The 14,461-nt window shown below is 41.7% G+C and overlaps 1 protein-coding gene across 1 annotated transcript in view; it reads right to left on the bottom strand.

The window, feature by feature from the left end:
• Positions 1 to 14,461, bottom strand: part of LOC121272102 (reelin domain-containing protein 1-like) — a 65,827-nt gene that overhangs the window by 43,599 nt on the left and 7,767 nt on the right. Inside the window, exon 3 of the mRNA XM_041178592.1 lies at positions 4,834 to 5,056. Within this exon, the coding sequence (XP_041034526.1) occupies positions 4,834 to 5,056 (223 nt within the window). The remainder of the gene's footprint in view (positions 1 to 4,833; positions 5,057 to 14,461) is intronic.

Below are 14,461 nucleotides of genomic sequence, written 5' to 3'. Positions count from 1 at the left end.
TGAAAACTCACAGACAGAGGCAGTCTGCCAGTGTCTGGGAGAGAGAAAGGGCAACTAGAAGCCAAAATTCTCTATGATTCACTGTGCCTGCGCTCAGATTGAAAAGACCAAATTTGAGAAGATTTAAAATGCAGCTTGAAGATACGCCAAGCTTGCGCTAGAGGGAGAATTGCCAGGAAAATTCCTCATTGTGAAAGACAGTTCTGGGGTTAAAAGTTACCAGGCTGGAAAAGGAAAGAACAGAAGTAAACCCTTGGAAGCTTAGAATCACTTTGGGCTGGTTCTGGGAAAATTTAATTACTACTTAAGGAACAGTGTAAAGTATACATGTGAAATGGGTTTTTTGATTGTGTTAAAAGTAAAAGGGGAAAATTCTGTTCTGTCGTTTGAAGGATAAGTTGCCTTCAAAAATATAGTTTAGTCAATGATGTTTTTAGTCTGTTTACTACAGTAAAAGTCTTAAAACATGAATTCTTGTCATGTCATCCTTTCAATTATCAACTGGAAGTTTAAAATTTTCCTTTTAAAAGTTAACAGTCTCTATGAGGATTGTAACAAGTGGAAGGGAGGGACATGACAAAGGCAGCTGATTGGATGGTTTTGATCTTACTGACAAAGAAGTCAATGAGCTATTGGCATTTATTATTTGAGCTGAGGGTGGAGGAGACAGAGTACAGGGGTTTAAGAAGACAGTTTGCAGCAGACAAAAGAAGCTAGAGGCTTTATTTACATTCCAGGATGATCCTGAAATAGTGAGAAATTTTAGCAGATGAGAACACAACCCAACAGTACCTTATGTAGAGCAAAAACAAAAAATGCTGGAAAAACTCAGCAGGTCTGACAGCATCTGTGGAGAGAAAGACAGAGTTAATGTTTTGAGTCCATATGGCTCTTCTTCAGAGCTCAACCTGCTGAGTTTTTCCAGCGTTTTTTGTTTCAGATTTCCAGCATCCGCAGAATTTTGCCTTTAGCCAGTATCTTATGTGGTCTGGCCAGATATGGTAGTGGAAGGCTAAGTCAGTTGTCCGCCATATCCATTCAAGTCTCCATGCCTTGGACTTGAAGGTGCAGAGATGAAGGTCATACTGGGGAAATGGCGAGGGTGAGAGAAAGTAATGATTTTACTGGGGACTAGGGCATCAAAGGTGGGGTGAGGGTGCAGTTTGGCAAATCAGTAGCTGTAAAAATGGTGAACAGAGGGCAAAAGGCTAGACAGTTGGGATTTTAAAAATACAATTGTAAGTGAAATATTTTTTTCCAGGGCTGGATAGAGAATGTGGTATGGTTGGGATGTGTAAGGGGATTGTGGGTGGTGAATAATACGGGGAAGTGATCAGAGATGATCTGATCTGTGATCAACCCTTGTCCATTTTTGCTTTCAACTGTCCAAGATCTGCAACTTGCCTGATAGTGGAAGGAGACAAAAAGACAGAGGCATGAAGATGGACCATCACTCATTTTCACACAAGCAGCCACCAGCTCAGATACTGACACTGTGCACATCCTAGAGGATAGCATAGAGGCATGATCTGCACTTGGTGATACACCAGGCACAAGTGACCTGTAGCCAGGCAGGAGGCAAGGATAGTGCAATTGCCAGCTCACTGGAGGGTGAGGTTGCACATGAGTTCCATTGCAGAAGATTCAGGTGAGCAGTGTCACCTCCCATCATTCTCCTTGTCATGCTTTATTCCAAGGGGAATGCCTACTAGTCTGCTAGCATACACATTACAAAATAGGTAAGTATGAAGTATTACATTTTGGAAAATAAGAAGGTTGTATATTACTTAGAAAATAAGCATTTAAATGAGGTACAGGACCAAATGGATCAGGGAGTACAAATACTTATATCACTAGAAGTAGCATCACAGGTTAGCAAGGACGTTAAAAAAAAGCAAACTAAGCACTTGGGTTTATTTCTAGGGGGATAGAGTTGAAAAGTAAAAAAGTTATTCTAAACTTGTATCAAACCTTGATTAGACCACACCAGGAGTCTTGCGTACACTTCTGGTCGCCATACAATGAAAAAGATATAGAGGCACCCTGTATAGTGCAAAAATGATTTATATGATGATCCCAAAAATGTTGGGTATACATATCAGGAGAGGATGAACAGGTTGGGTCCCTTTCCTCCTGAAAAGAGAAGGCACCATATAGAGGTCTTTAAAATTATGAAAGACACAGAGAGTATTTCCACTTGTGGGAAAGAGCATAACTAGTGGCCATAGATATAAGGTAGGCAATCAAAACATCAAATAGGGAATTCAGAAAAAAGCTTCTTTACCCAGATAGCAGTAGGAATGCGGAACTTGCTATCACAGGGAATGGTTGAAGTGATTGGTATAGATGCAGTTAAGGGGAGGTTAGATAAGCATACAAGGGAGAAAAGTATAGAGGTATACACTGATAGATTTATGGACCTGTTAGGCCAAGTGGCCTGTTTCTGTGCTATTATACTGTGTACCCTATGTAATCCTATTTAATCCTATGTAATCTAATGCAACTGAGTTGTGCAGAACCCTTGGGGCCAGCAAAATGTCCTTGAGTACCTGTCACACCACTCCTTGCAGACCAGTATAACTTGAAAAAATAGTAGCCAAACAGAGCCAAAATTGTGCCAACTATTAGAGGCTGGTGTAGAGCTTTGTGAATCCCATGAAAGGCAGTCTCAGTAGAAGAGATTTAACAACTGGTGGGTATACAGTCATTGAGGCAGTCTCAGTGGCTTTTGAGGGAATTCAGAGGTTAGATCTTCGAGAGTGGAGACTTATAATCCCTCATGAGAGAGACAAAGTTTTCATGAGATTGTGAAGCTCAACAAGGACACTGACATCTGGGTGGGGTGCTGAGAAATCCATGAGACCTGTCTTGGTCGCATCTGCCATTTAACTTGCAGTTTGGTGTGTTCTGCCACAGTTTGCCTAGTAATTCATACTTACCTCATATTAATTCTGAATGTTAGAGTATAAGATAGATATTGTAATCGTATTACTTTACTGACTTTGTATAATAAAGTTTATTTTATTTGTTTAAAACCTTGGAATCTTGTGGCTTTATTCTCTTAGTAAGTACCTGGGATTTCAAACTTTGTCTCCTTTAATCAAAAAATTACTGGTCCTTAGCAGGACCATAACAACATTACAATCTGCCTGTCCTGCATACTTACGGTGGGCATTAGCTGCACACACCAAACCTTTATCAATACAGCATCCAGCGCACTTCACATCAGAAGTATGTGCACTTTTGTCACAAACACCATTTTGGAACCATAAGGGGCATCATAGTAGCCCAAGAAACAAGTGCTACCAAATCCAATTTCACCCCCAGGAGGTTTCTGTCTCACCTATGACTTTGTAAGTTTTGGGAGAGAATTTCAAGTTGGTTCCTCTGCCTCGAAAAATTCAGGCACTTTGCATCAAGGATGCATACATTCATATGTTTATTCTCCTATCTGAAGGATGGCAAGACTCAACTTCTGAGAAAAGTATTGTCAGAACAAATTCCTTGCTTTGTTTGCAACTTTGTGAAATCTTACATAGAGCCAAAGGCAGTGCTTTATATTCTTTGATGCCTCTTCATGTACCTTTCATGGAAAGGTGTTTAATTGGTGGTCATTGTGGATAATCAATTAATAAGCTAATAGATGTTGTTCAATATAAAGGGTTAAAATTCCTGAGGAGCCAATGCCAGAGGTTACCCTGGGATTGGTCCTAATGCTTCACTGCTTGAAGCCTCTATCCACCCTATGTAATCTATGTAATCTAATGCAACTGAATTGTGCAGGAGGGACTAATCTATTAAAAAAATGCTTTCCTCAGGTGTCCAGGTTTCTTGGATGCACCCAGGTCCCACCAGTGGGGTCCACACGCAATCCCCCAATCCCACAGATGGGGCCCACACCCACCCAATGTCACCATTGATGTCTGTACCCAAACAGCTGCCATTGGTGGAGCTCACACAATCTCACATCCAACCTTCTGAAGATCAGAGCACTTCACCTTGCTTGGTGTAACAGCCACCCATGGTGCATTGGGGTCCAGTCCAGGCTTGGGAGTAAAATTTCCCAGTGTCGACAACCCTGTCCCTGGCTCTGGCCCCTTGCCACTATTTGTATTACATTGCAACAAAGAAGCTCCCAAAACAGTCCATCTACCATCTACCATCTTCTGGGGTGCTCTGTTACACTCTTGTTAGTTACAGCAGAACACTGGTTGAATCCCCCAGGAGATTTTGGGGCCCAAGGCTACAGAGGTTATACTAAAGAAAGGCATTGCCCTTCACATACTGTGTTCAGTATTGGTCAGCACAATAAAGCAACCTACTTACATTGAAACAAGGTGAAAAATCAGCAACAGAACTAAACCCAGGTAGTAGCTTTGCCGTCTAAACGTTGTGGCTAAAATGGAACAACACGCAATATATAAAATATCATATACATATCACCCTACAGTATTATTTCAAGTTTACCAAGAAAGTAAGGCTAAAAGACATAAGTATAAAATAGTGAAAAGTTAATTTAAAACTGATATCAGGGAGAATTTATTTGAGAGTGATAATGTTTTCAAAAATCTGCTGGCCAGGGTTGTAGAGGTTAAAATATTCGTGTTATTCAAATGCAATTATATGCTGTGATGAATAAGATGCGGGTACCAGTAGAATCAGTTTCGCTGGGCTAAACTGCCTTTTTTCAACTCTGGTATTTCTTAGCTACACTGAAACATTGCCATCTCCAGAAAAAACCTTTGTCTTCTCGTGAAGGTTATAATAGTTGACACACTATGATTAATTATATGTGTCCTATAACACTGGACACCAATAATCAGATTTCCTTACCCAATACTTTGTCTCCAGGGAGGTAGGTAGACTTGTCGGTATATACGGTGATAAAGCTGCTGCGTGGATCTTGTGGATGAGCACTGATGTGCTTTGGTTTCATGTCAGCACAGGCAGAGGTACTTGCACCATGAGAGAATCCACTGGTGAAGGAGACCAGGCAAAGCACATCCAGCATCCAGGCCAGCAGAACTACATGTCTTCTTAACATTTTCAACACAACCTGTTGTGAAACAGCCAGAAATACATACTAAAGCAATGCAAGAAAGTAAAAAACATCTAACAGGGAGTCAGGCCTAGAAGTGACCAGCCAGCCCAGAAGAAATACACAGCTTCTCATGTTTAGGGTGGCCAATCCTGAGTAGTAAACGGTGTCAAATCTTCTTCCCCTCCAAGATAGCAGTGCCTTGTTGTAGCTACGACTTGACTACATATTTCGGTCATATCACTTACTTTTTTAAAGCTGAGAATACTCAGCAACTGGTATGCAAGACACAGTTGTAGAATAATAGAATCATGGAATGGTTACAACACAGACTTTGACTTAAATATCTGTGAGTGGTTTTACCTGTTCATTACCTGGGTTGTAATCTGGTAGAGTGCATTGTTGGTCCTTATTGAATCCACCTGATTTTCATTTCATTGGTTCAAAACCTACCCTTAATGTTTAGCAATATTGGCAGTGTAAATGGGTTTTAGGTGTGCTTCTGCATTTTGGTAGCACTGGGAACATTTCTAGGCATTGGTACTACTGATAATGGTCCTAAGCTATAGTTCCATTAGATGTGCTCCAGTGCTTTGGTAGTAGTGGGGGTTGATCTTGGAGTTTGGCAGGACTGAGCTGAGGGCCCTGGGGTTAGGCAACAGTGTGGTGGAGTTGTTGAGGATTGAAGACACAGGGCAATCCATTGCTCTGCTGAAGGAAACCTGGGTTTTGCAAAACTAAGGGGTTGAACATGAGATTTAACACACTAATGGATGTTGATCTGGTGCATATGGACTTTCAAAAGGCATTTGATCCAGTGCCATAAATAGTGGTTTTTCAGATTGGAGGAAGGTTTGTAGTGGAGTTCCCCAGCGGTCAGTGTTGGGACCCTTGCTCTTCCTGATATATATTAATGACTTAGACTGTGGGGTGCAGGGCATGATTTCAAAATTTGCGGATGATACGAAGTTTGGAAGCATTATCAACTGTGGTGAGGATAGTCTTGAACTTCAAAAGGACATAGACACATTGGCGGATTGGGGAGACAAGCGGCAGATGAAGTTCAATGAAGAAAAGTATGAGGTGATTCATTTTGGCAGGGAAAATGTGGAGAAATAATATAAAATAAAGGGAGAAACTCTACAGGAGGTGCAGGAATAAAGGGAACTCAGTGTATATGTGCATAAGTGCATAAGTCATTGAAGGTCCAGGGCATGTTGAGACAGCAGTTAATAAAACATATGGAATCCTAGATTTTATTAGTAGGGGCATTGAGTACAAGAGTAAGGAAGTCATGTTAAACTTGTATAAGACACTAGTTAGACCTAATCTGAAGTACTATGTCCAGTTCTGGGTGCCATACCTGAAGAAGTATGTGAAAGTATTGGAGACAGTACAGAGGAGATTCACAAGAATGATTCCAGGGATAAACAACTGTAGGCATGAGAATAGATTGGAGAGGTTGGGTCTGTTTTCCTTGGAGAAAAGAAGGCTGAGAGGAGATTTGATAGTGGTATTCAAGATCCTATGGACAAGGTAAACAGTGAGAACCTGTTCCTATGCAAGAGTACATCAAGAACCAGAGGGCACAGGTCCACAATAATGTGGCAAGAGGAGTAGAAGTGATGTGAGGAAACTTTCTACCCCCCCCCCACCCCCCCCCCCCCCCCCCCCCCCCCCACCAAGAGGGTGGTTGGAGTCTGGCACAAACTTCCTGAAAGGGTGGTGGAGGCAGGTTCGATTGAGGTATTCAAAAGGGAATTGGATTGCTATCTGAAAAGAGAAAATGTGCAAGGTTACGGAATAAGGCAGGGGAATGAAATTTGGTAGAATGCTCTTTCAGCGAGCCAGTGTAGACTCGTTGGGCTGAATGGCCTCGTTCTGCACTGTAAGGATTCTGTGATGCCCCTCAGCAGTGGGAGAGGAAAGGCATGTGTCTGCCATGTTACTCTGCACCAAATGCAAGCATTTTAATAACATATATAGTCCTAGAAATTGGTTCATGCCAGCCTGTCAATGCAAAACTGGCACAAGAAACACTGTTCCAGAATGGGTAGGCCTAAGCTACACCTAATTTAGGACCTGATTTGCATGACAACAGTGATAAGCTGATGCCTGCTGGATATCCCCAGGCAGCTTGCCGACAGAGGACTTCAATTTTGGGCTGTGGGAAGAGGCTCTAATGTGTGTCACTGGGGAGGCAGGGAAGAAATCAGGAGGGAGAAAGTGAACCAAGCAGGGGCTGGTAACAGTCTTTAAGACTGCTGTAGTTCTGGTTGCAGCACTAGTGCTCCTCAGGGCACCGCATTCAGGCAAATAATTCTTTAAAGGTCTGCCTTTTGGCTGCTGGCTTTCAGCAGACCCTTTAAGGAGCACATTTTATGGAATGGAGCTGGCCCCACAACAGCTTCAAAGATCCAATGCCTGTTTCAGGCATGTGCCCATTGTACTTCTTTTACTGCCTTCATTAATATGACAGGTGCCATACTTATAGCCTGCAATGATCATGTAAACTCTCCCTGCCATGGTGGATGCTTAGGCATTTAGTTTATATCTGAAAACATGTCATCAAATTTCTAAGCCATAAAATCTGTACAATAGTCTTAAAGTAGTACAGAAACAGATACTTCATGTTCATCAGAGTACAATCTCTGTCACACTAGGCAAATTTGTTCTGTACAAACTTCTTGCAGCAGATTGTCTGATGTGCTCATATCATACGTAAATTACCTCTGGCAAAATGAGTTGAATGGTGAGGAGTGCGTTGGCAAATTATCAAGAAACTAAGCATTGAGTTGATGGAAGGCATGATTCTGATATGAGCCCAATATGAGCTGGGAGGGGGTGTGGTATAGTGCAAGCTCTGAGCATTTTGTTATATTGCCCTCTCTGTTGGGGAGGTATAAATAAAGCTAGTTCAATAATGGCTGCCTGCAACTGCGCGTGTGAGTCTTACTCAGTGCATAACATACACAACTGAAAGATGGTCACAAGGCTTGGGTGGAATTTTCATTTTATTTGAGGGATTAAGGATGGAAAAACTATGTGATGCACTCCTGCAGGTCATTTTGAGGAAATGTGAACAACTTGAAAGGTTGTTTAATGTGCACCTCGTATTCAAGTACACTGTGAGCTAGCACAGTACGTAATTGATAAAATGATACTGAAGACATTCTTGGGTCCTCTGACATGAAAAAGAAACCCTGTACTTTAGGTGTTTTACTTTATCCTTATTGCTAGTTTTTATTTTTAAACTGGACTTTTTCCTCAGAATGAAAGAATTCTCTTCTCAGTTTCTGGAATATCACACCTCATTATATCTAGGGAGCTACTAACAGACAACCTGGGGATGTTCAGACCAATTTCAAAGGGAGCTACAGGAATGTAGTTTGCATTTGATAAGCCAACCTTGCGAGCGAAGTCAGTGGGTCTACTGAGAGAATGGCTTCCCAAACGCCAGACCTTCAACATAAGTGGCAACTCTTTCAACCAATAATGGTGGAGACATTATCAGTCCTGAAAACAGTGCCAGTTCCAGATAATGGATAAACATCCCTTTTGAAGTCATTGTGGAAGAGGAAGGTCACATGACCCAGGTGACACAAAGCTGGGTGGGAGGGTGACCTGTGAGGGGGATGCAGAGATGCTTCAGGGTGATTTGGACAAGCTGAGTGGGAAAATGCATGGCAGATGCAGCATAATGTGGATGAATGTGAGGTCATCCATCTTGGTAGCAAAAACAGCAAGGCAGATTATTATCTGAATACCTATAAATTGAGAGAGGGGGATGTGCAATGAGACCTGGGTGTCCTTGTACACCAGTCGCTGAAGGTAAGCATACAGGTGCAGCAGGCAGTAAAGAAGGCAAATGGATTGTTGGCCTTCATAGCCAGAGGATTCGAGTACAGGAACAAGGATGCCTTGCTGCAATTGCATAGGGCCTTGGTGAGACCACATCTGGAATATTGTGTGCAGTTTTCGTCACCTTATCTGAGGAAGGATGTACTTGCTATAGAAAGAGTGCAGCGAAGGTTTACCAGGCCGATTCCTGGGATGGCGGGACTGACATATGAGGAGAGATTGAGTCGGTTAGGATTATATTCTCTGGAGTTCAGAAAAATGAGGAGGGATCTCATAGAAACCTATACAATTCTAACAGGACTAGACAGGGTAGATGCAGGAAGGATGTTCCCAATGGTGGGGGAGTCCAGAACCAGGGGTCACAGTCTGAGGATATGGGGTAGACCATTTAGGACTGAGATGAGGAGAAATTTCTTCACCCAGAGAGTGGTGAGCCTGTAGAATTCGTTACCACAGAAAGTAGTTGAGACCAAAACATTGTATGCTTTCAAGGAGTTAGATATAGCTCTTGGGGTGAAAGGGATCAAAGGGTATGGGGAGAAAGCGGGAGCAGGCTATTGAATTGGCTGATCAGCCATGATCATAATGAATAGCGGAGCAGGCTCGAAGGGCTGAATGGCCTGCTCCTAGTTTCTACGTTTCTATGACTCTTGCCTTTGGAACAGTTTAATATGACATTTCTGGGGTGCACACCGCTGTAGGCTGCAAATAAACCACCTTTTAAAGCAGGAGCTTGCTTAGTTACCCAAGAAGAACATCCAACCGGTAACACACAAAGAAGCAGGCTCCTCCAGGCAGAACAATCGACCCATCTAACCAGGCTCTGCTGGAAGATTTCATGCCATTGCCTCCGGAACCGACTCAATCTCTGCATACCTACCTCATCTTGCGATATCAGCCCCAACGGAAAAGCGATTCCTGCAATGCTAGTATTCAGCTAGTTGAACTCGAAAGCTTACGTGAAAGAATTCCTCATTGCACACTGATTTTGGACTCGAGAACTCACGTGAACCAATATTCATTTTTCTGTGGTCCTCATACTGTAAAACTCTTCTTCCCTCTCTCTCCCTTTACTGTGTAAATGTGCAGAGTGGGATGTTGCGGACACTTCTTTTCCTGGGTTTTGAATGTGTAAAATAAACTAACCTTCTGAGTTAATCCTAATCTGAGTTTTCTGTGCATTAGTAGTAAAATTGGATCGCAAAACCTGAGGGGTTGGGAAAACATGCCACCGCTTATTCTTCAAAACTAATTCACACACCCTTCTGCTTATGGACAGGTGGTAAAAGGAAATCAATGCAGTTTGAACTGTCTCTCCTGTTCGTAACAACATATTTGGGGACAACGGGAGAATTCAACCCTAACAAAAAGGACTGGTGAATTTATGAATGAAGGTTAGACATTTGGCTGAAAGCAAATAAAATAGGAGATGGAGATAAAATAAATGTTCTCCTCATGATGATGGGGCCAGGCACTTATGAGGTGGTGCCTAATGTTGCCCTTGAGGCCACAGTACTATGGATTAATCTAAATTAATAAGATTTTGGACTCATATGGTTCGATTAAGAATGAGGTTGCACTTAATTGCATTCCATGAAAGGAAGATATCAAATGAGAATGTTACAGATTACATTCTCAAATTAAAGAAACTCTCTTGTCACTGTGAGTATGGCATGAACTTAGAAATCAACCTTAGAGGTTTGTTTGCAGGAGAACAACAAAACCGAGACCACACTTTTGAGCAAAGGCAATAAGCTGACATGGAAGGAGGCTTGTGTTGAGATCACAGTCATGGAAATGGCAGAAAGAGACAGTTGCAAATTGCAAGGGAGTTCTTTTCCTGAATCAGCAGGGGAGGATCACTGGATTTCAATGAGATCCCGGCCATGGCAGCCAAGTCCACAGTCTCAGAGTCAGAAGTTTAGATGTTACCGCTGTCTTGGTGGCCACCAACCATTTAAATTACCACATTTTCAGTCAAAGTTTTATGCCTGTGGGAAAGTCAGTCATATCCAGATGGCATGCAGGAGAAGAGGAAACAGTAACACTGCTGTTCCTGGTGGTTGTGGTAGATCTAAAGCTGGTTTAGGAGTCTAGAAATCCTCAAATGCGCATATGATAGATGTGGAAACAGAGGTTAATGTTATTGAGCAGGAAGATCAAAAGTTGTGCTCAGTCTGAGAGCAAGATAAACAGCACGTGGAAGATGAGAGCAATAGGGCTGAAGATAACATTTCAGCACCCAAAGTAGAAATGAAAGTCAGAGATTCACAACTTACTTTCATTGTTGATTTAGCTGCAGTAGTTTCATTATTTCAGGAGAGTTCACGGAAGGAGAAGTTTGTGATTGGAGTTGTTGTGAAGAGACTAGGTGCATTCACATACTGAGTGAAGATTGTATAGTCAGAATATCTAACCATCGCCCCTTGATGTTCAATGGCATTACCATCACTAAATCCCCCACTATCAACATCCCGGGGGTTACCATCGACCAGAAACTAAACTGGACTAGCCATGTAAATACAAGAGCAGGTCAGAGGCTAGGAATCCTGCAGCAAGTCTGCAGAGAATCACTGTCTGACTCTCCCCAAAGCCTGTCCACCATCTACAAGGCAAGCCACTCACTAGCCTGACTTGGAAATATATCACCGTTCCTTCACTGTCACTGGGTCAAAATCCTGGAACTCCTTCCTTAACAGGACTGTGGGTGTACCTACGCCACAGGGACTGCAGTGGTTCAAGAAGGCAGCTCACCACCACTTTCTCAAGGGCAATCAGGGATGGAAATTTAATGCTGGCTGGGCCAGCAATGCCCACAGCCCATGAATGAATTTTTAAAAAATCACCTTACGTGGCTCAGTGTCAAATTTTGCCTTGACGCGCCTTGGGCCATTTAATTGCATTAAAGGTGCTATATAAATGTAAGCTCTTGGTGTTGCTGTTCTTGGGTAACTAAGCAAGCTCCTGATTTAAAAGATGGTTTATTTGCAGCAGCAGCAGTTTTCACAATGTGATTTTTCAGCCTGTTTTTACTTAAAAATTTACAGTTACAATGAGTAAAAGCAGAAACCAATGAAACAAAAGCAGACAGGCAGTGGTGATCATGTTCAGAGAATGAGGAAAAGATTTTGCCAAACTGTTTGCCAGGAGTCAATACCTTGAAACAATTGTCATTAGACTTTTAACAGGTCAAGGGGAATTGCTCAAATTCCAAACCCCAAACTCGGGAGCCGTACGGCACGGTGTAAGTACTGGGTGTGTAAACTATGCCCAAAATTGAGCCAGGAACTATATAGGGAATGGAATTGGTCATTAGCAGCAGCAAAAACTGGCTACCCCTTTTACACCCACTTGACTTTCTTCCCCATCGATTTGAAGAGAAATGAAACTAAGATGGGATCTAAAACAGATGACTAATTTACTTCTGCCTTTGTACTACCACTGACGACCAATTTCACCTCCTATGTGTTTTATATATATATTATTTAATTAAATTACGCTTCAAAACTTTAATCCATTATATCAATCTGAAATCATCATTTTATACTTACCCTCCCTACCCCCACCATTAGCCGCACACCATCCAGTAAGAGGAAGAAAGATGTGCAGTTAATCCACTGAAACAAGCAATGCTACCATATCATACAGCACCCAAAGGGCTCCTTACAAAAAACTTGATCACTTACCTTATTAATATTTACGAAAAGTAAAGTGGAATCATTAAATAGGCTGACCTTTGTGGGCATTTCCCTCCAAGACAAGCTGTGTATTAACCACGTATAATATATCGGGGCTTTCTGATCAGGGAAGCGTATCTCCAAAAACTGTCTGAACTTTTCCCTCTAATGGCAAGTGCAACAGCTGTCGCTTTAATAATAGTGAAATTTTTTGTGATGTCAGCCTCTTTCTTTAATCCCATTAGCAGCAAACAAAGTTTTTCTTTTTTTCTCTCTGGCTCTTTCTGTCTAATCTGTGTCGTACAAACAAAAAAGAGTTGATTTAATTCCTGGTCTCCCTGTGCCTATCCTAAAGACTCCAGCTTTCAGTCGTTTGATCTCATATTAAAGGATTGGGATTCCGTTTAACACAAAGTCTTCCAATTAAATCAGTACATCTTATTCCTCTCCTCATGCCCAGTAATAATTGTTTCACCACCAGGATAGTGTTTATACACATTTCATGTATTAACTTTCTATGAAAGGACTGACTTGAGTTTGTCAGTGAATAACTTGTTTTAGTCCACATACCTCCGAATTTTCTGCCTCTATTACTCATTCTGGGAGCTCAACTCAAGAGATTTTAGATAGAATGTGTTAAAGAACATGCGGTTAATTCTGAAGGCCCAGTGTAATCATTAATTTCTATTCAAAAGCTTCAGTTAGTTTACTCTTAACGGAAAGTGCAGCTGAGATTTTGAATCTGAAGCTAGGAGCAGTGTGAAAGATAGTCACTAACAGTTCTGATTTAAAAACATTTTTCCTTGTTTTTTCCTTCCCCTCATTTCTTTCCTATTTGCTCCTCCATTTCTCACCCTACAGCATGCCAAAGATTTTAATAACATCCAACTTTTATTTCCAGCTCAGTGCATTGCAGACAATGGCCAACAGCTCAAGACATTGCTGTGAGCTGGACTCACACACAGATCCATCCCAGTAGCAGCAGTTACCCTGGCTGCAATTCACTGCCACCACACTTAAACGTAAAACAACTTTAATGTTTTAAATTTCAAAAATTGACAGAAATGGAGGTGTTATCCATCTATACCTACACTTCATTACAGAAGTTGGTGTTTCCAGGTGGAAAGGATCTGGGTTGTTTGGGATGGTCACAAATGAACTACCAATGTTGTGATTTGGAAAATAAATAGCAGCAGGCTTTTAAATCAGCAGCATCCTTCCCTACTGCAAGCATTTGGTTCTGACAGACTCATTTGCATTTTGTCCATACTTAACTGATTTCCTTTGGAAAAGACTGCAAGTGACAAATGGTAATTAGGTGAAAACTTCTGGTGCCACATTCTTCCATTTCCGATGCATGATTTGTAAGGGAACACGAGGAAACCTTTTACAATGATGCAATTAGATATGAGATAATGAATGGCTGTGGATGAATTACAGATCCGTCTGCAGCCTAGTTAGTATGAGGCCAGGACAAGTATAAATTGCAGCCACTCATGCCGAAAACAAACAACTCACAGATCAGCAAGCCATCCATGACAATCCATTATTTAATGCACATTTAAGGTCTTTTCATTTTCCTTCCTTTATGAAAAATGGTTGGTGATGTATTGCAACGGTTGACTACAGTCATGAGGAGGTTGTGATAAATTAAGGTCAATGTGATTAAGGTTTCAGAATGGTAACATAGAAATCTAACATTAGATAGGTTGCTAATTTGCTATAATCCACAAAGGATCATAGGCACCTCTCTTCATTAGAGAAAGGCAATTGATTATATGCAGCTTGAGGGGCACTACTCTACAAGCATGTGGCAAAGCAAGTAGGCAAGCCTCCATGAATTACCATAGCCAGTATGGGGACTGAAACTGTGCCATTCATTCTG

The sequence above is a fragment of the Carcharodon carcharias genome, chromosome 1 (assembly GCF_017639515.1).
Source record: "Carcharodon carcharias isolate sCarCar2 chromosome 1, sCarCar2.pri, whole genome shotgun sequence".
Lineage (NCBI taxonomy): Eukaryota > Metazoa > Chordata > Chondrichthyes > Lamniformes > Lamnidae > Carcharodon > Carcharodon carcharias.
This window is presented reverse-complemented; position numbering and strand designations above follow the sequence as displayed.